This window comes from Bos grunniens, chromosome 7 (genome assembly GCF_055505025.1).
Source record: "Bos grunniens cultivar Pamir isolate PY7600 chromosome 7, Bosgru_T2T1.0, whole genome shotgun sequence".
In the NCBI taxonomy this organism is placed as follows: Eukaryota; Metazoa; Chordata; class Mammalia; order Artiodactyla; family Bovidae; genus Bos; species Bos grunniens.
The window spans coordinates 73828418-73856126 of NC_141171.1; the positions used below are offsets into that span (position 1 = coordinate 73828418).

A 27709-nucleotide genomic window follows, 5' to 3' on the forward strand; every position below is an offset into this window, starting at 1 on the left:
TCTTGATCAATTTTTTTTTTCTTAGCCTCACTAGACAAAAATCTGATGATGACTATGAAGATTATGCTTCTAACAAAACATGGGTCTTGACTCCAAAAGTTCCGGAGGGTGATGTCACAGTCATCTTAAACAACCTCCTGGAAGGATACGATAATAAGCTTCGACCTGATATAGGAGGTATGTTAAAGCCTCTTGTGATGTGGGTTTTATACAAACGAAGAGGCCTACCACATTAGAACAAAGCATAAGCCTATTTCAATAACCAGAAGGATATAAATGATACTTTTACTAAATGTAAAAATAATGAATAAACTGCATTCAAGTCTGGGAGGAGATGGAGCATCGATAAGTTCAAAATGAAGAAAGATGATATTCAAACTAACTTGAGAAATAGTAACTTAAAATTTCCTAGACTGAGAGACTATAGAAAAAAAAAAAGTGACAGCTTCTTTATGAAGTAACACCAAAAACAAGTACACACCTACTGTATAGCATAAGGATCTCTACTCAATCTGTAATGACCTAAATGAGAATAGAATCTAAAAATGAGTGGATATATTTGTATGTATAACTGATGAACTTGGTTGTACAGCAGAAACTAACACAACATTGTAAATCAACTGTACTCCAATAAAAATTAGTTAAAAAAAGAAAGGAAGGACATACTGATTATCTATAGCTGTGTAACAAGCACAAAATCTCAGAGGTATAGAGTGATAAGCATTTATTTGCCGCTTTGCTGGGGGTGGCCTAATCTAAGGTCAGCCAGGTTGAGGCTGCTCATTTAAGAAAGCTTTACTCTCGTTTCTCCTCCTGGGACCAGCAGACTAGCTAGGAGTATCCTTCTCATGATGATAGCAAAGAATAAGAGAAAAAAATAGAAGCTCATAAGGCTTAAGGCTGGAGAAGGCAGTGGCACCCCACTCCAGTACTCTTGCCTGGAAAATCCCATGGATGGAGGAGCCTGGTGGGCTGCAGTCCATGGGGTCACCAAGAGTCGGACACGACTGAAGTGACTTAGCAGCAGCAGCAACAGCAAAGCTTAATGCTTGGAATAAGAGCTAGCACACTCACCTTTGCCCATATATTATTAACCAGTGTGAATCAAATGGTCACGCTCAAAGTTCAGAGTCAGAGAAACAGCCTCACTAATGTGAAGGCAAGGATATAGGTGAAGAGTCCAATCCCCCACAGAGAATTAGAGCATGGCACTTCAAGGAAAATGGATAAAGATGAGGGAGGTGTACTTATTGAATTGAAGCCCAGAATGATGTTATGAATCCTTGTTCATTAAATATTAAATGAAAATGGAGCGCATTCATTAGACCATGGATGTAATACTACAAGATTTTTACTATCAGTCTTCTTTGACAAATAGGTGTGTATTGGGTTTCCATATGGTTTTCTCATTTGATGAGTCACGGAAGTCATTAAATCATTGAGGAAAATTGATTTTGTGTTGGCTAGAGGTGAATGAGGATAAAGTGGTCATAAAAGGAATCAACAGGGAGCAATATTTCAATAACAATTCATAATACTTGTTGCTTTTTATGTCTACTTCATATTTCTAATGCAGTTTATTCTCTAGGTCACACAATAGTTATTTATTTTTCTATATGGGGCATGTCAGGTTACAATGCCCAAATCTATTCAAGAGCTTTAAGAAAAAAAATAATAAAAGTCATGATATATGAAGAAGGAAGAAGAAAATCTGGGCAGTACTTTCTTACTTATTCATTTTTATGTAGTCTTAAAAAGAAAATCAGTTTCAAAACTGTGCTATGCTTAGTTAATGCCTTAATGTGCTTAAAAGGAGATGTTTCTTTGAAAGCAAATAGCTAAATGTAGTGAATTAGTCACTAACTCCACATTAGTTGTGAATAAATCACTTCTAATGTAGCAAAATAAATATTTCTAGAATAACAAGGGCTAGTGTTAAAACATTATGCTTCTTCATATGCATATATTTCTATGGTTCTCTTTACAGTGAAACCAACATTAATTCACACAGACATGTATGTGAATAGCATTGGTCCAGTGAATGCTATCAATATGGTAAGTTTCTAATTGTTTATTTCATTAACAAACTAGAGAGGTAGTGTGTTATCATGGAAATAACAAAGACTATCCTTACAAAAAAATTGGAAGAGAGAGAACCTTTCATATCTTTTCTTTCCCCTCTTGTAATATAATTATTTTTAATGATTTGTATTAAAAATTAAATGTGATCATGTGTATAAAATTAACTTATGTAAAATGCTATAATCTTAAAATTCAACACTCATTGCTTATTTGGTAGGTACTGCTTACTATAAAGTAAAATATAGTGCTTTACTGTGTTTTAGAATATTCATGGTGTGGAGAGGTTATATTTCAAATCAGAATTGTTTCTCAGAGGAGAAATAGTGCATTAGATTTAACAACAAATGTAACTTTATTTTTTTTTTATAAAGCTTTCTATCAAAATCTGAAATAACGAATTAGCTTGGAGCAGAAGACGATAGAGTAGAATAGAGTAGAACAATGTAATGTAATGTTAGTGATAGTATAACTTTAAAACACAATTTACCAAATAAGCAATAAGGATGCTCTGCTGAATCAGATACGAGAAACATTTATTGCTCTCAATGAGGCTGATTAAAAAAACTGTACCACCACCTGCACCCTCCATGCAAATAGGTTTGCTTGTTTAACCATGAAACAAATGGCAACATGTTTCTCAGACTGTTTAGAATTATGATGATGATTGTGAGCATCTAAGAAGAATCAGCTGTACATGTAGTTTATTTTAACACAAAACTTATGATTTCAGGAATACTGGTACCCAGAACTACTGTCCCAGGATCATAGTTTATGAAATGATGGTTTAAAGACTTTTAAAACGTGTTTGTGTTGGCCAAAATGTAGGTCAGAAATTCTTGAGTTGCTCTGTCTACTGGCACAGCAGGTTCCCCTTTCATTACTTGTGGACTGCAAATATAGAATTAAATCGTAAACAAAGTGGTGTGACTTACCCCAGTGGAAATGCAGCCAGTTCCAGTGAGATACAGGGCAGGAGTGCAAGGATACAATCCAGAACAACAGAAATCAGGCAAAGGAAGAAGGTTCTAGTCTGATCCTGACAAGCTGTGTTTCTTAGGCAAAGAAATAATCTCTCTGTGGTTTCTGGTGTTTTCTTTTTTTCTTTTGATGTGTATTCTTCATCATAAATGGTGATGGGTCAAGGGGATTAGATTAGGAAATGTGGATAGTTTCTATTCTTCACCTCTCATATTCTAAGACCACTAGGGTCATGCTCTAAGAACACTAAGGGTTTTTTCCATTAATTTTCTCATGTGTATACAGATTAAAATCGAGCTGTAAAATAATACTAAATAAAATCTAAATATGACAGCCAAGCAGATCTTGGGTGTTACGGCTCCAGGTCTAATTCACATCAAACTTTCTTTTCTTTAATTAAAGTCAATCATGTACATGAGGGTAATCATCAGAGTCACGTGTCATCATAGCACTTTTTGCATATGTTTTATGACAGATTAGTACAGTAATAAAGATTATCTTTTAATTGGTCCATTTCTTCTTGTTTAGAAAAAAAGACAATTGTAATAGTAAAAAAATAAAATTAGTTACCTTACACTGAGTGCTTGCCATCTGCAAGACAGGGCACAAAGTCTTTTTTGTATAGGGTGTATTCCCCTTTTCTATCTTCACACTGCTTAGGTCTTCTGGTGGCCTCAATTTATTGCGAGGCAACCTAAACTCCAGAGCTCTAGTTTAGAACTGTTTTTGAGTGTTCTGGACTTTGTTTTACTCTGTAGCAGTGGCTTTTTGAACCTGACTATTTCCTCAAAAGACAATTGGCAATGTCTGGAGATAGTTTTGGTTGTCACGACTTGGGGGTGGGATTTTTTGTTGGTGCTATTGGCACTTAGTGGGTAGAAGCTAAGAATGCTAGTAAACATCCTAAAATACACAAAATTGCCCCCACAACAAAGAATTAGCTGGCCAAAAATAACATGAGAAACTCTTCCCCATAAATACCAAATGCAAACAAGTGTATCAAGGCTACGATCTTTTGCCAGAATTCATTTACACAGGTCTATTTGTTCATAATGTATTAACTTGTCTACAAAAGATGGGTGAGTCTCCTTAGCCAAGCTTTTGCTTTCTTTTGGATCATTCAAACCCAAAGTAGCTTTGCTTGGTATTGGCAATGAAATCATAAGTGATAAATACAAACAAGTGGCCTATAACACAATCCTACTATATTAAAGATGTTCCATTTCACCTTTTTGTTTAAAACAGGAATATACAATTGATATATTTTTTGCCCAAACATGGTATGACAGACGTCTGAAATTTAACAGCACCATTAAAGTCCTCCGACTGAATAGCAACATGGTGGGGAAAATCTGGATTCCAGACACTTTCTTCAGAAATTCCAAAAAGGCAGACGCACACTGGATAACCACCCCTAATAGGATGCTGAGAATTTGGAATGATGGTCGAGTGCTCTACACTTTAAGGTATTCTTTTGGAAAGGGAAATGAGTAATTGTTGGGAATAAAACAAAGATCAATTACATTCTCTTAGAACAAAAAGAGCTAAGACGTCAAACCTAAATCAGGATTGGCGCTTGAGCAAAATAATATGTGATGCTACAAAATTAGTTTGGTGTTTTTTTTCTCTTATCAATGAACTTTTTCAAAGGATATAATTAAAACATTTTCTGTGACTGATGTAGGAACTCTTTTCTCACAGGGATATGAAATTTCCCTTGCCTTTATGAGATCATCTAACCTTTATACCAGTCTTGGCTTTTATGTGTATGCCCTGCTACTTTAAAATATGGACACTAAATAATAGTCATCCTTAGGAGTTGATATGCTTGGAAATGTTTCTGTTTCAAAGGAAAAAATCATTACTAAAGGAGAATTTTTGGTGTGGGAATCTGTACATCCTTTTCTTTTTAGCTGCACAATGGCATAACTAGAATGAATTCCATCTCCCAACATCTACTCCCCACTACATTGATAGGCTATTTGACTTTTTTTTTTTTTGCTATTTTTGGAATAGATATTCTTGGGGAAAACTTTAAAAGGAGGTATCATTTATTTTCTGAACTTAAATATTAAGCCAACATTAGACAGGTTTTTGACTTAAATTAATGCCATCATCTTAGCACTTCATAATTGATACATTTAAATTTTTTATGTTGAAGTTTCTCATGGGTGAGAGTATATTATGAAGTCAACATAATAGATAAGTACACGCACTTAAGAATCAGACAAATCTGGCTTTGATAATTAGCTCTGTATCATACTGTGCTGTGCCTAGTTGCTTCAGCTGTGTCTGACTCTGTGCGACCCTATGGACTGTAGCCTGCCAGGTACCTTTGTCCATAGGATTCTCCAGGCAAGACTTCTGGAGTGGGTTGCCATGACTTCCTCCAGGGGATCTTCCGAACCCAGGGATCAAAGCCACGTCTTCTACATCTCCTGCACTGAAAGGCGGGTTTGTTACCAATAAGGCCACCTGGGAGGCTCCTGAATCGTATTATATTGTTTGTAGGTATTAGGGTAGTTCTCCAGGATTTCTATAGGAGTGGCAACAGTTGAGAATATGCACAGGACTAGAGGCAGCTATCTGGTAGCAGGGGTCTAGCTGCTAGGAGTATCCCAAAGTTTTATTTGTATGGTAAGTATGATGTTTTTACTTAGTTACATTTTTATTTAGAGGAATGAGGTGAGAATTGATGGGGATTATTGGCAAAGGAGGTACCTCTACTGCCATGACATATGCCCCTACAACTGAGCACCTTTCATTTATTTTAAACTTCTATAAAATAGAGTTAATGATTATTACTTTACAGAGTGGTAATAAGGACTAAATGGGGTGATATGCAAAGTGTTTAACTGCTGCTGCTGCTGCTAATTCACTTCAGTCGTGTCCGACTCTGTGCGACCCCGTAGACGGCAGCCCACCAGGCTCCCCCATCCCTGGAATTCTCCAGGCAAGAACACTGGACTGGGTTGACATTTCCTTCTCCAATGAGTGAAAGTGAAAGTGAAGTCGCTCAGTTGTGTCCGACCCTCAGCGACCCCATGGACTGCAGCCTACCAGGCTCCTCCGTCCATGGGATTTTCCAGGCAAGAGTACTGGAGTGGGGTGCCATTGCCTTCTCTGGTGTTTAACATCAGTCAGTTCGGTTCAGTTGCTCAGTCGTGTCTGACTCTTTGCGACCCCATGAATTGCAGCATGCCAGGCCTCCCTGTCCATCACCAACTCCCGGAGTTCACTCAAACTCACGTCCATCGAGTCGGTGATGCCATCCAGCCATATCATCCTCTGTCGTCCTCTTCTCCTCCTGCCCCCAATCCCTCCCAGCATCAGTCTTTTCCAATGAGTCAACTCTTCTCATGAGGTGGCCAAAGTACTGGAGTTTCAGCTTTAGCATCATTCCTTCCAAAGAAATCCCATCTATCTATGTTTAACACAGAACCTAATAAAAAAGTAAGCACAAGCAGACATTTAAACTATTTGTATATATTTTCAGTAATAAATATGAATAATGTGATTCTTCTAGATCTTAGTATCCAGGATCTTATAGCTTCAAAATATTTCATGTTAAATGCCCTTCTGAGGTATATTTTATGCCATATGTAATATTCAAGATATAAAATTCAATACTTTAAACTGGATCCATAGCTCTTGTCATCAGAGTTACATCAGTTAGTAGGAAAAACAGTCACAATTGCAAAAGAAATTCATTGCATATGTTTTGATTTCATCATGGGTTTTATTAAATTAGATGTGAGGTAAAGATTGGAATTAGAATCTAGTGGAAATCAAATTTTGTCTGCTAAATAAGAGCTCAGTCTAGCTTTTGAAGTATTAAGTAAAGTTATGCTATCTGAAGTCACTTTATCATTCCATAATATTATGGTTATTTTTTCACTTCTATTAACTTAGAGAAACACTATACAATATTTAATTATGGAAGCCACATCAAAATTATCACTCATGAGAGTCATTCAAGATTTGAATGAGTTTGCTAATCTATATAAAGAGATGATTTCATTCTTATTGCTTATCTATAATGAGTTACCAATGTATATATATGTGCATAGATATATATCTGTGTAACTATCTGCAATCTGTATTATCTTCAATTTTAATAATTCCAGTTTAATTTGGAGAAATGATACTAATAAAATATCAAATTTAATTATAATTTCACTTATGAATAAAGCTTATCTTTTCTTTGAAGAGCATGTAATTACTGAGTGACAATGATAAAAACTTCCAGCTTTGGAGACACAGTCTTGGGCTCACATCTCAACCATGACACTAGCTTTGTCACTTCAGACAAGTCTAAGTACAATAAAGCCATAATAACACTTACTAAATGAGAGAAAAATTCACCTTACCTAGTGCCATGCTGACAATTAAGGGCTCAATGATGATTAGTTATATCTTAGGACCAGTAATTGCCCTATTATACCATAGAAAAATTAAATTTATGCTGAACTTTTAACATAAAAGGTTTATAAAATAAAGTTTTTTATGTTAAGATTGATATCTGTAATTATAAGAAGTATAGCTAACAAATATGGAATTTAAAATATCATCAATCTATCACCATTACAATTTAACATTATAGTCATACTTCCCCAAATGTGGTCAAAACATCTAGGACTCCTTTAAATTTTATCCCTCCTAGAGTTCTAGCCTCTTTTGGGAAAGAAAATCTGTATGTTTAATAAGCGCCTCTGGGACTCCAAGGGCTTCCCTGGTGGCTCAGAGGTTAAAAGGATCTGCCTGCAATGAGGGAGACCCAGGTTTGATCCCTGGGTCGGGAAGATCCCCTGGAGAAGGAAATAGCAATCCACTCCAATATTCTTGCCTGGAGAATCCCATTGGCAGAGGAGCCTGGTGAGCTACAGTCCACGGGGTTGTAAAGAGTGGGACATGACTGAGCGACTGCACTTTCTTTCAGGGACTCCATGGCAGACATTTTTCTGATACATCTGTGCATTTAACATCTGGCTGCTACTAGATATTCTTATACTCTTTAACATCCTATATAATTGCTTTATAGTGTTCCTTTGTAAGAACGCTTAATACTCTGTTGTGAAACACAGGTATTTTTAAACTCACATATAGTAATTTAAATATAACAGCTAACAAGTACTTACACGCAGAAGGTTCTGCTGTAATTATCAGATAAGTTCTGAGAATTATCTGCATTCATTTACATGCAAACAGTAAATGAGCTTAAGTTCTTAAAAGAGTTTGTTCTATTAAGTAAGTTAAGTGAATTCACTGAGCAATCCCATGTGTGCAGTTAGTTTGCCAAAAAAAATATGGGATAATAAGTACTGAATAAGTGAAGTTGAGGTCAGTGAGAATTTATTGTTTAGTCTGGGAAAATAAATGGACATTAAGTCTTACACAATTTTATCCTGGACTTCAGTGAGGATCACCTTGTATTATCAGTAAGAATGGGTGAGATACTGTCCAGGAATAAAAATGAATGGTCATTAGAAAGTGCTAATACATATTTAAAATTTTTTAAACTGTCTAAAACCTTTGTATCATATCTTTCTACTTAGACTGACAATTGATGCTGAGTGCCAGTTACAGTTGCACAATTTTCCAATGGATGAACATTCCTGCCCCCTGGAATTCTCCAGTTGTAAGTAATTACTCATTCTATATTCTGTATCCCCTCTCACCAGTAGTCTTTCTCACTGCGATACCAATTCATTGGGAAACTTAGAGAACGCAAAATTGCATTATGCAGTGTTGTTGACTTTGAAGATTCTGATAATCCCTTTCATCATTAAAAAAGGGATCTATTTTATCAGAAATTACAAATAGACTTCATTGGGGCATAAACTTGGAATAAATTGGCAGTGGGTTCCTGAATGACTGTGTTGGGAAGGATTGTAAAGCCTGGCCTTGTCTCAATAGAAAGAGGTGCTGCAATTGATGGGGTTGCAAAGAGTCGGACACGACTGAGTGACTGAACTGAACTGAACTGAATATCACTCCCTCCATGGACCCAGAAAAGATTAGCAGGATATTTGTTAGTTGTTTTCTCCCTATGTTGGCTTCCCTGGTGGCTAAGATAGTAAAGAATCTGCCTTCAGTGCAGGAGACTTTGGTTTGATCCCTGGGTTGGGAAGATACTCTGGAGAAGGGAATGGCTACCCACTCCAGCATTCTTGCCTGGAGAATTTCATGGACTAAGGAACCCAGAGGGCTACAGACCACGGAGTTGCAAAGAGTTGAACATGACTGAGCAAATGAACAAAAACAGCAAAATAACAAAATTGAAAATTACATCCTCCATCTGGAGTTCTAGTAATATCTAAAACTAGTTATCTGCCAGTGAGCAAAAGACTGATTTGGGGGTCATGTGAAAGTGAAAGTTGCTCAGTCATGTCCAACTCTTTGTGACCCCATGGACTGTCCATGGAATTCTCTAGGCCAGAATACTGGAGTGGGTAGCCTATCCCTTCTCCAGGGGATCTTCCTGACCCAGGAATCGAACCAGGGTCTCCTGCATTGCAGGCAGATTCTTAACCAACTAAGTCATCAGGGAAGCCCTATTGGGTTCAGTTAAAATCCCGAACCCAACATTATAGATTTGAACAAATTACTAAATCTCTCAATGAGTCCACAACACAGGTGTCCATAGAGATTATAAGACCTGCCTCACCTCAATATTGTTTTGTTCATATAATATATGTAAAAAGCCTATGCTACCTCACACATAATAAGATTCAATCAGTAGCTGTATTATTTTATTATTATTATTATCATGAGATAATAGCCAATAGCAAGAAGATCCTTGATGATTCTAGAAGGAATTAAGCTTTAGTAACCTTCATAGGTATTTCCTGCCTAAATCAAAAACAAGCCTCATTTTTTCCCACATGTGCCTGACTATTTGTTCTGTATTCATGTTAGATTGCTTACCTCCTCCTTATTTCTGAACTGTCAATTGTGTATATTGTGTAGAATGAAAAAGTATGAATTTTAAAAATTTAATGTATGTACAATTTATCAGCCAGGGAGTAACGGAGATGCCTAAAAAGAAACTGAATCATAATAACAATACTTTCAAAAAAAGATTAGAAAAACAGTCACCTGTTTTGACAAACATTTCCAGAGGGAAACAAAAAACAAAACAAAAAAAGCAAAACAAAGGGCACCAAAGAAAAAATTCATTGTATATTTTATATATATTGAGAAAAGTTCTCATTATAAATCTTATTTCATATGTTTTACCTTGTCCAAGGATAGACTATTTTTAAGTGAAAACTCCCCTAAGGCTTAGGATATGGTATTTATTTTCTTTTAATTTTCCAACTGAGACTACTCCTCTCCTGAGTTAGATAAAACTTAAGAAACAGTGATCTCTATGCCATTGGGGTGCTGATTGACAATTGTCTTCTGAGCCCAAAATCAACTTAGTATTACTTATTGCTATCAAAACAATTCAATCACCAACATATTCTCCATAGGAAGTTCCTTAATATTATCAGGAATAATATTATTATATTAATATTCCTTAAATTCTCAGTTTTCATCACATCCTGCCCTACCACCCGCCACTGCCCTCTCAATAGCAACCTGCTTTCTTTCTTTCTTTTAAATTAATTAATATAGTGGACAAAAAGTTGGACCAAAACCAAAGAATAAAAGAGACAAGGGATTTTATTCCATAGTCAAAACTTACCTTTCCACAGAATTATTAGAAGATATACAGTGGAGAAGATTTCTACTTTTATGGGCTATTTTACTTGAGTTTACCCTACACTTTACTTAATAATAATGTTTATCCATTCAACAAATACATATTGAAAAGCAATTCCACAAAATAAGTACAATCACCCCCATGTAAGTACACCCATAGGTGAACAAATAACTTAGGAGAAAAATTAAGAAACTTGTCTAGGGTATTATGGAAAAGGTAAACAAGGAAAAGGTACTATTGATCACTACATTATCCGTGTAACATTTGTTTCATGATTGCCTTCTGTTGTTTTGGCTGAACATGACTGAACCTTAAAGAATCGATATAGTTCTCATAGGTATCTTCCCCTTGGCATTTCTACTTACTACTTTTAGTTATAGTTGTATATTAAAAAGAAGCCTCAACAAATTGAGTGTGAGAATAATATAAATAGTTGAAGTAATTTTTTCCTTCTACTCCAAGGACATGCCCTGGACAGGGATTTGAATCTGCTTTCCTTCCACCCAGGGACTGAACCTGTGGCTTCTGCCACATCTCATGCATAGCAAGCATATTCTTTACCACTGAGCCATCGGGGACATCCTAGATACTTCTTCCTCCATTATTTTCTATTTCTACGTGACTCAAAATCTCACCCTTTTGAGTCCCTTTCACTGTAAATATTATCCTGCATATGTAGTGAGAGGAGAGTGAAAAAGTTGTCTTAAAGCTCAACACTCAGAAAACTAAGATCATGGCATCTGGTCCCATCACTTCATGGGAAATAGGTGGGGAAACAGTGGAAACAGAAGCTGACTTTATTATTCTGGGCTCCAAAATCACTGCAGATGGTGATTGCAGCTATGAAATTAAAAGATGCTTATTCCTTGAAAGGAAAGTTATGACCAACCTAGACAGCATATTAAGAAGCAGGGACATTACTTTGTCAACAAAGGTCCGTCTAGTCAAGGCTATGGTTTTTCCAGTGGTCATGCATGGATGTGAGAGTTGGACTGTGAAGAAAGCTGAGTGTCAAAGAATTGATGCTTTTGAACTGTGGTGTTGGAGAAGACTGTTGAGAGTCCCTTGGACTGCAAGGAGATCCAACCAGTCCATCCTAAAGGAAATCAGTCCTGGGTGTTCATTGGAAGGACTGATGCTGAAGCTGAAACTCTAATAGTTTGGCCACCTGATGCAAAGCACTGATTCATTTGAAAAGACCCTGATGCTGGGAAAGATGGAGGGCAGGAGAAGAAGGGGACAACAGAAGATGAGATGGTTGGATGACATCACCGACTCAATGGACATGGGTTTGGATGAACTCTGGGAGTTGGTGATGGAGAGGGAGGCCTGGCATGCTGCAGTTCATGGGGTTGCAAAGAGTCAGACATGATGAGCCACTGCTGAACTGAACTGATAGTATATAGTATTTATTATATGCTATTTATATCTTACCCCAGACAATATGAAGTATTCATATAGTATATACAAACTCTGTTTAGTATACCTTATACTCAGTTTACATGCTTTTCACAGGTAATTTTGACCTCATGATTTTAAAATCTGATTTCCCTGTTAGGATATATATTTTCTCTCCTGTAATGTGGTGTTGGAGAAGACTCTTGACAATCCCTTGGACTGCAATGAGATCCAACCAGTCCATCCTAAAGGAAATCAGTCCTAAATATTCATTGGAAGGACTGATGTTGAAGCTGAAATTCCAATACTTTGGCCACCTGACGTGAAGAGCTAACTCATTTGAAAAGACCGTGATGCTGGGAAAGATTGAAGGCAGGAGAAGAAGGGGATGACAGAGGATGAGATGGTTGGGTGGTATCACTGACTCAATGGACATGAGTTTGAGCTCTGGGTGTTGGTGATGGACAGGGAAGCCTGACATGTTGCAGTCCATAGGGTCACAAATAGTTGACACGACTGAGTGACTGAACTGAACTGAATGCTCTTTAATACAGGATCATCATCCAAGTCACAACTATTTCTTTGGTTATTTCCCTCAGTGTGTTGTTCATAGAAAGTGGTTGCTACGTATATTCATTTTTAATAATTTTAAATATGTTTCCTATCTCATGGCAGATGGCTATCCACGTGAAGAAATTGTCTATCAGTGGAAGCGTAGTTCTGTTGAAGTGGGTGACACAAGGTCTTGGAGACTTTATCAATTTTCATTTGTTGGACTGAGAAATACCACTGAAGTAGTGAAGACGACTTCTGGTAAGATGCACTTGAAAATAATTTTAAATGACCTTTCCAGAGTTTAAATTCTGGTATAAATGATTTAGAAGCTTTCAGTACTTGTCTAGAAATGATATTCAGCCAACTAAATGTCTTAATTTACTAGAGACAACTATAATTGGTATTCTAGCATGATACATAAACATAAATGGATTTTATCAATTTAAAGCAAGTTAGATTCAAATTGGATAAGTAAATCATTTGCTTAATTTCCTTTAGAAAAATCAATGTCTATTATTTAAAAAGAAGAAAATATTTATTAGGCATAGATATAATGTTTCTTTTAAGAAATATGTTTCATAATATATTGAAATAGCTGCATTTAAAATATCACATGGAAATGAAGCAACTGACAAAGAATTAGTCTCAAAAATATACAAGCAACTCTTGCATCTCAATTCCAGAAAAATAAATGACCCAATCAAAAAATGGGCCAAAGAACTAAACAGACATTTCTCCAAAGAAGATATACAGATGGCTAACAAACACATGAAAAGATGCTGAACATCACTCATTATTGGAGAAATGCAAATCAAAACCACAATGAAGTACCATTTCACGCCAGTCAGAATGGCTGTGATCCAAAAGTCTACAAGCAATAAATGCTGGAGACGGTGTAGAGAAAAGGGAACCCTCTTACACTGTTGGTGGGAATGCAAACCAGTACAGCCACTATGGAGAACAGTGTGAAAATAGAGCTGCCATACGACCCAGCAATCCCGCTGCTGGGCATACACACCGAGGAAACTAGAATCAAAAGAGACACATGTACCCCAATGTTCATTGCAGCACTGTTTATAATAGCCAGGACATGGAAGCAACCTAGATGTCCATCAGCAGACAAATGGATAAGAAAGCTGTGGTACATATACAAAATGGAGTATTACTCAGCCATTAAAAAGGATACATTTGAATCAGTTCTAAGAAGGTAGATACAACTGGAGCCTATTATACAGAGTGAAGTAAGCCAGAAAGAAAAACACCAATACAGTAATACTAATGCATATATATGGAATTTAGAAAGATGGTAACCCTGTATGCAAGACAGCAAAAGAGACACAGATGTATAGAACAGTCTTTTGGACTCTGTGGGAGAGGGTGAGGGTAGGATGATTTGGGAAAATGGTATTGAAACATGTATATTATCATATGTGAAATGAATTGCTAGTCCAGGTTCAAGGCATGGTACAGGATGCTCGGGGCTGGTGCACTGAGATGACCCAGAGGGATGGTATGGGGAGGGAGGTGGAAGGGGGGTTCAGGATGGGGAACACATGTACACCTGTGGAGGATTCATGTCAATGTATAGCAAAACCAATACAGTATTGTAAAGTAATTAGCCTCCAAGTGAAATAAATTTATATTAAAAAATATCACGAGGAAGATTAACTTTACAAAAATGAAGAAAAGTCACCATAGTATATATGGACTAATTCCCTATTCAGTAATGAAATGGTTTAAACTGGCTCATTGTGAATAAGGGACTGGGTTTTGGTGTCAAACAGGCCTGGGTTCAAATCTCAACTCCATCAGTTACCAGCTACAAATTTTAAGAATTTACTGAATGTCTCAGGAGACCAGCTTTCTCAGAGAAACAGTGTGCACAAAAAGATCTGCCTCATAGGCATATTGCATGTATGAAAATAAAAGATAAAATGCTTAGAATAAAACCTGGCAGTGAACATTCAGTAAGTAGTAGTGCCTAATAATATTGATTAGAATTATCAAGTATGTCTGGGGCCTAATGTGGTCAGGGCTTCAGTTTTTTCAAGAAAAACTAAAACTCTATAATCTTATATCAACTATCATAATTTTAACAGTATTAAAAACATGTGGGACAAATCAGACATATTTCTAGACCACATCTATCTCACGGGTGGGTATAGGTTCATACAAACCCTTTGCAATGCTAAGTACAAACTCCATAAAAATTACTCCAGCTACTCCTTTTTAAAGCTATGTGAATTTAAATATGTCCTAATTTCAAATATAAACATTGTGTTCACAACTTACCATCTATTAAGATATATCTTTTTATATTTGTTTCCTTAAGTTGCTTTCTGATTATTTATTTATACATACTAATTTTTCTTCCCCTGAAATTCATAGGAGATAGTTTTGTGTTGACTAAAAAGCTTTGGTCTATGGTACAGAAAGAAACAAAAACCTAGACAAACATGGGAATTTAAGATTCTACCTTCATAAATACCATCCTTTAAATCAAAGCTATCTGGCCCTAATATTGTTTTTGGCATTTTCAGCTTTCTTAAAAAAAAAAAAAAAAAAAAAACTCTTAAGCAGCAAATAGAATCCAAAAGAAAATCAAGAACTGCTCTAGTCTATTTTTAAAAATGTGGCCTTATGTTCTCTTATTCACTGGAAATCCTGACCATCAAGTACTAGAACAGTCCTTATTTTGGTCCCCATTAACAGATTCAGGATTGTCTTAGAACAGGTCTTCCATCTGTGAAAGAACATATGTAAAAATATTCTCTAAGTCTGCATGCTTCCAGAACAAGAAAAAGGGTGTTAAATTCTGCTGTGTATTCATATCTCTATAGTTATTATAGCACCCTAAAACAGAACCCACAAACTTATGACTAGCAGATTTTTTGTTTAGTCATTTGAGCCCAGAATGGCCTTAAAACCAACTAATGGTCAGGGAAGTGTTGATTTGATATCATAGGGTTTAATATCACCCCTCCCCAAAGTCTCATACTGAGAATAATGAGTATTTACTGTCTAATAAGAGATACTTCCAAAAGAAAATAATCTGTTTACTTAAAGCATGACAAGAAAATTTATCAAGGCATCACTGAACTATTTTTCTTCCTAGAAAAATCAAAGCAAACCTGTATTGATATCAGAGTTGATATTGAATAGCACCATTTAATTGATTGCATCAATTCCTTATGAAATTTAATATGGGAGTTAGCCTCCATCTTGGTCTTTTTGTCCACTCCCAGTTCTTGCTGGTTTGTTTTTTTGTGTGCGGTACCATTTCAATTGCCTCTGTTAAGAAAAAGGAAACACCAATGCTGAGGGGCATCTTGATTCTTGTAATAGTTGACTGTGTAATGATCAAAAGTCTGTGTGTTACTTTGTTTTATTTCTGATGTCATTCTTATCTTCAAAGCATTGCTCCATAACTAGTTGATACCTACAAAGAAGTTACATTAACAACTTTCTTGGGAAGTTATCAGAAGATCACAGTTATAGATTTTTTGAATGCTGGTTGTTACAAACAATGTGGTTTTCTCTTAGATTTACAGCAAATGTGTCTTCTTTTGAGAAAACTATCAAAACTAGGCAAGAATATTACCTAAAATTTGGTCTAGTTTACTGTATGGATTTCTAACATTCTCTCATTCAAGTTCACCTTTCATGATTTTGTTATATCAAAGTAATGATTATTCTGTGGGTTCCTTAGTATTTTTTTTCTTTAAATTGATTCCTTGTTATTAATAAAATGAATTTTTAAAAGGGAAGTTCATATTAGGACCATAATTGGAAAACCAGAAACATTTGACATGAATAGAAATTGATTAATATAATGAAAAATAAAGAAATGCTCTTAAATTTTAAGTGCACATATTTGTGTTTCCCAGACTCTGAATATGTTAGAAAAGATAGAGAAAAGGGAAAAGATAAACAGCATCAAAATAAAACACTTCTTTGATTTAAACTGAAGAATAGAAGAAGCAGGAAGGAATTTTCTTACATATAATTCAATGCTGTGTGATAATTCTGTATACACCACCTGAATCATCTTTATCATTTATCTGCATTACTCTTGAGAAAAATATTGCCTTGGTGGTGGATTGATAAGGCTTGAAGAATACTTACAATCCATAATCAATACATCAAAATAGATTCTGGATCCATGATTTCTCTGCAAACCATCTCTTCCTGATTGTTCTATATCTGGTAACAGCACCATCATTGTCCCAGTGAGCCAGGCGTGAACACTCAGAGTCACATGTCTGCCTCCCACATCTAATGAATCACGAAGGCACTTAGCCCTCTGAAATATCTTGTGTAACTGTCCTCTTTTCCATTGCCACTGCCACTGTCCTAGTTCACGATTTTATCTTTTCTCATCTGGACTGTGTTGGGAGCCTATTAAACTATGTTCCTGCTGTCAGTCTCTTTCCTACAGCCTATCCTTTATACATTAATCATAAAAGCTAGCACTTACTGAGCACTAACTACATGTACCATAGCAAACATTTTATATAAATGACCTACTTTAATTCTTATAACTACAGTCATATTTAGTGTCATTAACACTGAGGGTACCACTGTGGATAAGGAAATAGAATTCTAGGGGTTCGTTTATTACAGGGATCAGATATGGCAGCTGGGACATGAATTCAGGTGGTTTGCTTTCAGACTCATGCTCTTAGTCACTGCACTATTTTTATTTGCACTGTGGCCCAGTGAGTCTTTCTGAACCACGACTTTCCTCATATCCCAAGAATTCAGGAGATTCAATTAAGCACAAGCTATAATGGGCTTCCCTGGTGGCTCAGTAGTAAAAAAAAAAAATCCTCCTGCCAAGGCAGGAGACGCAGGTTCAATCCCTGGATTGGGAAGATCCCTTGGAGAAGGAAATGGCAACCCACATTCGTATTCTTGCTGGGAAAAGGTCATGGACAGAGGAGCCGTCAGGCTCTAGTCCATGGGGTCGAAAAAGAGTCAGACATGACTTAGTGACTAAATGACAACAACAATAAACTTTGTTCCTGATATATAAGCCCCTGAGATCTTGGGAATTTTCCAGCTTGGTTTTTATAATTTCTCGGCTGGTAACAGAACTACTCCGTCCATGTTTTCCTGAATATAAATAGCCAATCCTATATACACGTTGAATTTTAATCTTTTCTCTTTTGAGTGGCTTGTCAGCTCACCCATACTTTCTTTATGAATTTAAAACATAAATAAACGGTTTCTCTTTGATGAGGGCTTTACAGATGGTAATGCCCAAACAACCTGGAGCAGTTTTTAAGAATGTGCACTCTTAGAGCCGGCAGCTGAGGTTTCAACATTGATTTGTATACATTATAGAATATATCAAAGTTTAATATCGTCAATGTTACAGGGTTACTCTCAGGAATAAGTAAAATAATCCATTATAAATACTTAAAACTGTGCCTAACACATAGAAAGGACTCATTAAATAGAGAGCACCATCATCATTATCAAATTCAGAGCATTTTCACCCACCTTACTACTGCTGCTGCTAAGTCGCTTCAGTCGTGTCCAACTCTGTGCGACCCCATAGACGGCAGCCCATCAGGCTCTCCCGTCCCTGGGATTCTGCAGGCAAGAACACTGGAGTGGGTTGCCATTTCCCTCTCCTTCACCCACCTTATAAAAACATAATTTCTGCCTTTTTTTTTTTTTTTTGGACAGTTGTTCCCTCTTTTCTGCCCTCTCACTCCAATTAGTCTTCCCAGTGGAAGCCTTCTTATAATCATCTTTGTATCCATGATGCTATTAGCCTGGTGGTTTGCTTAGAATTGTTGATTTGTAGGTAATTATAAAATGGATTGCTTGTGACAATTATATTGATAAAGCCATAAAATTTATCTCAAATAAGCAATTCAGAACTCTCTTATTTTTTCCATTACTCATTGTTTACTTTGAAGTTGGAGATCTTGTTTTTTCTAGTCACATTGCCATGGCCAGTTCACCAGATTATCTATGTGATATTATCTATGTGATATCTGTGTGATATCTATGTGGTATCAAGCAAGGCTTTATTCCTAATGTTAGTATTTTGAAATGTGGGCTAGAAAAATAGGTAAATGAGTTTCTTAGGGGAACCTACATTCTTGGGATTCCATTCATTGGGATTCCATTATTATAAATCAAAAAGAAATATATCATGTTGTTCCTACATTTGAAAAATGTTGAATCTTCTTTCTTCTAGTTTTACTGAGATAAAATTGACATACAGAACTGTGTAAGTTTAGGGCTTCTCAGGTGGCCCAATGGTAAAGAAACTGCCTTTCAATGCAGGAGATGCCAGAGGCACAGGTTCTATCCCTGGGTTGGGAAGATCCCCTGGAGAGGGAAATGGCAACCCACTCCAGTATTCTTGCCTGGAAAATTCCATTAGGGAAGCCTGGGGAGCTATAGTGCATGGAGTCGCAAAGAGTGGATATAACTGAGTGACTGAGCATACACTGTATAGGTTTAAGGTATACAGCATAATGATTTACTGTAAATAGATTATGAAATGAAATGATTATCCTAATGACTTTAGTGAACATCAATCATTTCATATAGATGATAAATAAACAGAAAACAAAATTTTTTTCTTGTGATGAGAACTCAAAGGATTTACTCTCTTGTAAATATAACTTGTTTTTGTGTTCTATAATTAACATATAAATGGCAACCCACTCCAGTATCCTTGCCTGGAAAATCTCACGGACAGAGGAGCCTGGTGGGCTGCAGTTCATGGGGTTGCAAAGAGTCGGGCATGACTGAGCGACTAACACTTACTTTCTTACTTAGTGTTAATTGTATTTGTCATGTTGTACATTATATGTCTAGTACTTACTTATCTTATGGCTGAAAGTTTGTACCTTTTGGCTACATTCATCCAATTCTTCCTTCTCCCACTTCTAGTAACCACAAATAGCTCTTTTTTTTTTGAGCTGTTTGTTTTTAAAGTATAATTGCCCTACAACACTATGTTAGTTCCTTGTACACAATACAGTGATTTGATATTTCTACACATTTCAAAATGATCACCATGTTAAGTCTGCTGCTGCTGCTAAGTCGCGTCAGTCGTGTCCGACTCTGTGCGACCCCATGGACTGCAGCCTACCAGGTTCCTCCATCCATGGGATTTTCCAGGCAAGAGTACTGCAGTGGGGTGCCATTGTTAAGTCTAGAAAACCATTAAATCTTCTGTATCATCTTTAGAAATGTAAACATCATTGTTTCATAATTTTTTGGTATTCCCATTACCTTAAATATTACTTACCTCCTTTTTGTCTTTAATCCACCTTTCCTGGCTTTGATTTCATGTGCAAGTTATGTTTTCTTGATTCTTATTAGAAGAAAGGCATAAATGCTAAAATTAAAAAAACTGAACTGCTAAAAGATGAACTGCTAAATTCACCTTACTTTTCAAGAGTGGTATGCAGACCACAGTTTTAGAAAACCAGCTCTGTGGATGAAGTTCATGTTAATTGCTTGGTTTCTAAAGTGTATGTAATCCACCCTATATCTTCAAACCTTGCCCATTATTCTCCCACCATTCCCTTGATTGTCCTGAGGTTTTTTGGAGGGGCTATACCTACTTCAGATCTCAATGCTCTATTTTTTCTTCATACTAAGCTCAAGTTTAAACTTCTCTGCTTATATTAGTATATACCTACTGGCCAGATAATTCTCCAAATAGGAAGAAAGAAAAATAGCTCCCACTTTCTAGGCTGTATTTTAATCTATATGTCTTTGGCAAACCAAGGAGACACATGTAAAGCTACTCATCACTGAAGTAAACTATTTTGGGAGAAATAAAAAGGGAAATCAAAACATAAAAAGTTAACGGTAATTTTTCCATTAAGAAGATTGGAATGAACAAAATAATAAATCTAAATGATAGAAAAGAAATAAACAACTTCAGCACCAGTCCGACAGTCTTCAGTTTTTGAGTCATAGTTAAGTTGTGAGCCCATTTTTTTAGTCAATAATAAGCTTTTCAAATTACTAATGTATCAAATTAAATCAGTATGAAAGACTGCAAAGTAAAAGATTTGTATTTTTAGCCTTCAATTTAGAAAATTAGTTTTGGTTTCAGGAGAGGAAAATGAATGCATTATGTAAAGAGAGCTGGGCCAGGAATGGCCAAGGAGAAGTCATTTGTCCTTTCTGGGATGGAAATTCCTTATTTATAAAGATAATGTATTTGACTAGATGTTTCTTTAAAGTCCTTAGACTAATTTATACTCTTTGATATAACCAAGGTTACACTATAGATGTCTCAGGGTGGGAGCAACTTTCTTTATAGTTGATGTTTTCCTAGAATGTTTCGCTTCATCTAGTTTTCAACATTTACAAAGTGAGTCAAATGCAAAATTATACTCCTTTAGACTTTTAATGTAAAAAAGATGACATTCCTACTCCATTTAAAAACCTGTTATTAATGATATGACATTGTATTTATACTGAATATTAATATACTGAAGCTGAAACTCCAATACTTTGGCCACCCGATGTGAAGAACTGACTCATTGGAAAAGACCCTGATACTGGGAAAGATTGAAGGCAGGAGGAAAAGAGGATGACAGAGGGTGAGATGGTTGGATGGCATCACCGACCCAATGGACATGAGTTTGAGCAAGCTCTGGGAGTTGGTGATGGGCAGGGAAGCCTGGTGTGCTACAGTCCATGGGGTTGTGAAGTCGAACACGACTGAGCAACTGAACTGAACTAATTAATATACTACATTTAAAAATCCCACTTTAGAATGCAAGTTGGTGTAATTATCATGGAAAACAGTATGAAGGTTCTTAACCGTATGAAGGTTCCTTAAGAAACTAAAATTAGAGTTACCGTATGATCCAGCAGTCCCACTTTTGGGTATATCTGGAGAAAACTCTAATGTGAAAATCTACATGCACCCCAGTGTTCACTGCAGCACTGTTTATGATAGCCAAAACATGGAAGCAAACTGCATGTCCATCAATAGATGAATGGAAAAAAAAGGTGAGGTCCACATATACAATGGGTTGTTACTCAGCCGTAAAATAGAATGAAAGCATGCATTTTGTAGCAACATGGATGGACCTAAAGATGATCATCTAAGTTAGATAAGTTAAAATAGAAAGACATGTACCATATGATACCACTTACATGAGGAACCTGAAATATGATAACAATTAACTTATTTACAAAACAGAAACACTCACAGACATGGAAAACAAACTTCTAGCTGTCAAAGTTAAAATGTGGAGGAGGAATTAATTAGTAGTTTCAGATTAGCAGATACAAACTACCATATATAAAATAGATAAACAACAAGGTCCTACTGTATAGCATGGGGAACTATATTCAATGTCATGTAATAATTTATAATGGGAAAGAATATGGAAAAGAATCTATATTAATATATATATTATGATATATTAATATATGTATGTATATAGAGAAGGAAATGGCAACCCACTCCAGTATTCTTGCCTAGAGAATCCCAGGGATAGATGAGCCTGGTGGGCTGCCGTCTATGGGGTCACACAGTCAGACAACTGAAGCAACTTAGCATCAGCAGCAGCATGTATGTATATATATAACAAAATCACTGTACATGAGAAGCTAGCATAGTATTGTAAATCAACTATACGTGTGTGCTAAGTCACTTCAGTTGTGTCCAACTCTGTGAGACCCTATGACTGCAGCTTGCCAGGCTCCTCTATCCATGGGATTCCCCAGGCAAGAATACTGGAGTGGGTTGCTGTGTCCTCCTCCAGCTGATCTTTTCAATGCAGGAATCAAATCTGCATCTTTGAAGTCTAACCTGCATTAGCAGGTGGGTTCTTTACCACTAGTGCCACCTGGGAAGCCCCTACCTCAATTTATAAACAATTTAGCTATTAAAAAAAAATCCCACGTTGGAATTTTAATTCTAAGGTTGCTCTGACAGTACCTAGTGAGGATATAGCATTTTAGAAGTGGAGAGGGGCTGCATAGAGAAGGCATAGGAAATTGAAGAAAATCTAAGAAAAATTGTTTGGTTCCAGGGTGACACACTTCGTTTCTTATATTCCATTGGCAAGAACCAGCTGTATGTTAATATGGAGATCAAATTGGCTGGGAAGTGTCACTCAGTTGTGTGCTAGGAAGGGACAGTAGGTTTTACAACTTTCTAGCATGCATGATATCATTGTTTTTCTCACAACAAGCTTCTCAAAGAGGTAATATTTTTCTCAGTTGACAGATGGAGCAGCTTAAATCTAGAAGGGCTAGGTAATTTGTTCAAGACTATTCAGTAAGAGTTATTTACCCAGATCCCAAACTTTTACCACACTACCTCTTATAAGCACAGAAGATAAAAGAGATGAATTAATAAGATAAAAATTATTCCTCAGCCTGATAACAGCTAAGTTTACCAAGACAACGCAATAAAGTAGTACACATAATATGAGATCTATGTACAGGTATTGATATCAGAATTAATAAAATGTTTTAACTTATAGGAATAGCAATTATATTTACATACAGCAAAAACCTCAAGTGAGAAACAATTTAGTGACAATATATTTTCCTTTTTCAGAAACACATTTATTGCTTATAAGGTATTATTCACTCGCTGAATGAACCTATGGGTCACCATGGAAATCTGGCCTTAACTAATAAACTATTGGATCCAGTGTATTTGTGTAAATATATTACTTGCAGAAAAATATCATCAGAAAAAAGCATAATAGAAGGGTTGCATGACTACTATTTACAGTAATTTTGAGGACTAATATCTTATTCTGACTATCAAAACCAGTCAGGTCAAGAAAACATTAATTTTTATCCAAGATATGGCATTTCCTAATTCAATTGAAATTCTTTTGCTATGTTTAAAAGACACTTTCATCAATGTGAATGATATAACTAATGGAGCCCTCCTGTTAAGTTGCTGTCCTCATGTAAATGTAAAAGATGAAATAATTTTAAAATATACCAAAATGTGAATGAGGAGGACTGACTACAGACATCATTGAAGGTTCCTTTCACTCTGTTTGATGCAATCAAATAATTCCTTCATCTCATTTTTGCATTTTCAGAAAATAATGCTGCCCAGAATTGCACATCTGCAAATCTAGGCATGTCATGGAATGGAAAGGGTGTCAAATAGCATGGAGGAAAAGAATGTTTTTTCTTTTTATATTTACTTTCTTTTCTTCAAAAGGAGGTCATTATGAAGGTCACAGAACGTTATATTACATAATAACCCTGAAAAGAATTTTGGGGGTTTACAAGTTGGGGCTGACCAGAATTTGTTTACTATTCTCTCTTGCCATTCCTGTAATCCATCTCTTTTGGAAAATCAAGGACAGCTGGTTTTATTCATCCATTTCAGAGCAGCAGAAAGAGATCAGGAAAGCCCAAGGACTAGAGAATTGACCCATATATTAAACATGACTCAGTATATTATTTTGTGTTTACTTTTATGTATGGTGTCTCTGCTATTCAAAAACTGACAACATTTCAAATTTAACATAAATCACATAATAAATGTTTTAAATTGATCCATTTCCAAATTACCTACTCCTTGTTATATACCATATCTTAGGGAGATAAAAGGAAACAATAAAAAATAGCATTTTCTCTAGTTCTTCTCCCATAAACATGTTTCCCTGGTGGCTCAGATGGTAAAGAATCCGCCTGCAATGCAGAAGACCCAGGCAATGGTTTGATTGCCTGGGTTGGGAAGATTCCCTGGAGAAGGGAATGACTACTCACTCAGTATTCTGGCCTGGAGAATTTCATGGACAGAGGAGCCTGGCAGACTACAGTCCATGGGGTCACAAAGAGTTGGACACAACTGAGTGATTTTCACTTTGGGCTTCCCTGATAGGTCAGTTGGTAAAGAATACGCCTGCAATGTGAGAGACCTGGGTTCAATCCCTGGGTTAGGAAGATCCTCTCGAGAAGGGAAAGGCTATCCTCTCCAGTATGCTGGCCTGGAGAATTCCATCGTCTTCATAGTCCATGGGGTTGCAAAGAGTCAGACACAACTGAGCAACTTTCACTTTCATTCATTTTTCTATCAGCTCTATAAGATGGTAACTTTACTTGTGAATACTGAAGTACAGTAAATGACCTTGATAACAAGATGAAAGTTTCAATGTAGATAATTGAGTTTACCTAAATAGGTTCCAAATATGATTTCTAATCTGCCTTTACTCATGTGACTTACAGCATTGTGCATCTCGAATTTCATCATTATATCTATTGTTCACTACTAAGAGTTGAAGAGCTTTGAAATATAAAAGGCCATGTGTAAATCATGAGCTTTGCAATACCTCCTTGCTAAAGAGATAATGTAATCCAATCACTAATTGTAACTGCCTAATGATTATATTTTATTTTTTGATTTCTTGTTACCAGTGTTAGTGACTGAGAATAGAATTAGATTGATAGAAAAATAAAATTTTAGGGCTAAATATGAAAGATTAAGACCAACTGTAATTTGACTTTGGGTAATTACTCCAAAGAGGTAAAATAATTCTTTGTAAATCTAACCTAGAGTGCAGATCATTAAACATGGACAGGGTTAAATTTCATTTCCATCAACATTGAACAATTGAGAAATTTTGTATGAAAATTGAAACATCTTTATACCCTAAATATCTAGCTTGTTGTTTGCATTTGAAAATGATTGGGTAAAGTTGAATTCTCACTTCTCCCAGTGGGTGAGGCACATGATCTCTTTTAACAAAATTCCTACCACCCCCTGTTGTATTTTCAGGACTATATGATTTTCTTCTTGAATTACTATTTCCTTGTTTGGCTATTAATTTTCTTTGGAGTATAGTTGCAAAGTGAATCAGCTGTGTGTTTATATATATCCCCTCTTTTCTTGGATTTCCTTCCCAATTAGGTCACCACAGAGAATGAGTAGAGTTCCCTGTCCTATACAGCAGGTTCTCTTTATTTATTTTGTGCATGGTATCAATAGTATATACATGTCAGTCTTAATCTCCCAGTTCTTCCCGCCCCCTTGTATCCAAACACTTGTTCTCTACCTCTACACCTGTGTCTCTATTTCTGCTTTGCAAATAAGATAATCTATACCATTTTTCTATATTTCACATATATGTGTTAATATATGATATTCATTTTTCTGAGTTGCTCCACTCTTTTTTTTGTAGATCTAAAAACTGGAATTAATTTTAATAGAAAATCAACATTGAAGAATTAAAAAGTACTTATAGAAAGAAATATTATATCTATAGGTAGTAATTTAGCTTAAGTAAAATGTAAACACCAAGATATGTTTTGATTTTAAGATTTCCTATTGAATTTATTTTCTTTTGTTTTTAAATTAATTTATTTTAACTGGAGGATAATTACGTTACAATACTGTGATGATTTTTGCCATATAGCAACATGAATCAGCCATAGGTATACATGTGTTCCCCCCCAACCCAAACCCCCCTCCCACACCCCTCTGCACACTATCCCTCTAGGTTTTCCCAGAGCACAGGCTTTGGATGCCTTGCTTCATGTATCAAACTCACACTGGTCATCTATTTTACATATGGTAATGTATATGTTTCAGTTCTATTCACTCAAATCATCCTACCCTTGCCTTCTCCCACTGAGTCCAAAACTCTTTTCTTTGTGTCTTTTGCTGCTTTGTATGTAGGATTGTCAGTACCACCTTTCTAAATTCTATATATATATGTTAATGTACAGTATTTGTCTTTCTCTTTCTGACTTACTTCACTCTGTATAATTGGCTTCAGTTTTATCTACCTCATTAGAACTGACTCAAATGCTTTCCCTTTCATAGCTGAGGCATAATCCATTGTGTATATGTACCACAGCTTCTTTATCCATTCATCTACCGATGGACCTCAAGGTTGCTTCCATGTCCTAGCTATTGTTAGTAGTACTGCGATGAACACTGGGGTATATGTGCCTCTTTCAATTCTGATTTGCTCAGGGTACATGCCGAGCAGTGGGATTGCTCGGTCATATGGCAGTTCTATTCCCAATTTTTAAAGGAATCTCCATACTGTTCTCCATATAGTGGCTATATGGAGAACAGTATGGAGTGGCTATACCAATTTGCATTCTCACCAACAGTGTAATAAGATTCCCTTTTCTCCACACGCTATCCAGCATTTATTGTTAGTAGACATCTTTTGTTTAGTTGTTTTGTTTAGTTTATTTTAGTTGTTTTTAATTTTTTAATTGAAGGATAATTGCTTTACAGAATTTTGTTGTTTTCTGTCAAACATCAACATGAATCAGCCATAGGCATACATATATCTCCTTCCTTGTGAACCTCCTCCAATCTCCCTCCCTATCCCACCCCTCTAGGTTGATGCAGAGCCATACAGCAAATTTCACTGGCTATCAATTTTACATATGGTGATGTAAGTTTCTATCTTATTCTCTCTATAACCTCACCCTCTCTTTCCCCACCCCTGCCTATGTCCATAAGTCTGTTCTCTATGTCTGTTTCTCCATTGCTGCCCTACAAATAAATTCATTGGTACCACCTTTCTAGATTCCATATATGTGTCTTAGTATATGATATTTATCTTTGTCTTTCTGACATTCTTCACTCTGTATAATAGGTTCTAGGTTCAACCACCTCATTAGGACTGACTCAAATTCATTCCTTTTTATGACAATGAAAAGTGAAAATGAAAGTCACTCAGTCATGTCCAGGGACCCCCTGGACTATACAGTCCATGAAATTCTCCAGGCTAGATTACTATAGTGGGTAGCCTTTCCTTTCTCCAGGGGATGTTCCCAACCCAGGGATCAAACCCAGATGTCCTGCATTGCAGGTGGATTCTTTACCAGCTGAGCTATAAGGAAAGTCCAAGAATACTGGCGTGGATAACCTATCCCTTCTCCAGGGAATCTTCCTTACCCAGGAATCGAACCAGGGTCTCCTTCATTGAAGGCAGATTCTTTACCAACTGAATTATGAGGGAAGCCTTTCCTTTTTATGGCTGA

At 36.2% G+C, this 27709-nt stretch overlaps 1 protein-coding gene across 3 annotated transcripts in view; it reads left to right on the forward strand.

The window, feature by feature from the left end:
* Positions 1–27709, forward strand: part of GABRG2 (gamma-aminobutyric acid type A receptor subunit gamma2) — a 243559-nt gene that overhangs the window by 143188 nt on the left and 72662 nt on the right. For all 3 annotated transcript variants that reach the window (XM_086413766.1, XM_086413764.1, XM_086413765.1), the window contains 5 exons: positions 26–177; positions 1988–2055; positions 4306–4526; positions 8616–8698; positions 12842–12979. In XM_086413766.1, coding sequence (XP_086269892.1) covers positions 26–177; positions 1988–2055; positions 4306–4526; positions 8616–8698; positions 12842–12979 — 662 coding nt within the window. The remainder of the gene's footprint in view (positions 1–25; positions 178–1987; positions 2056–4305; positions 4527–8615; positions 8699–12841; positions 12980–27709) is intronic.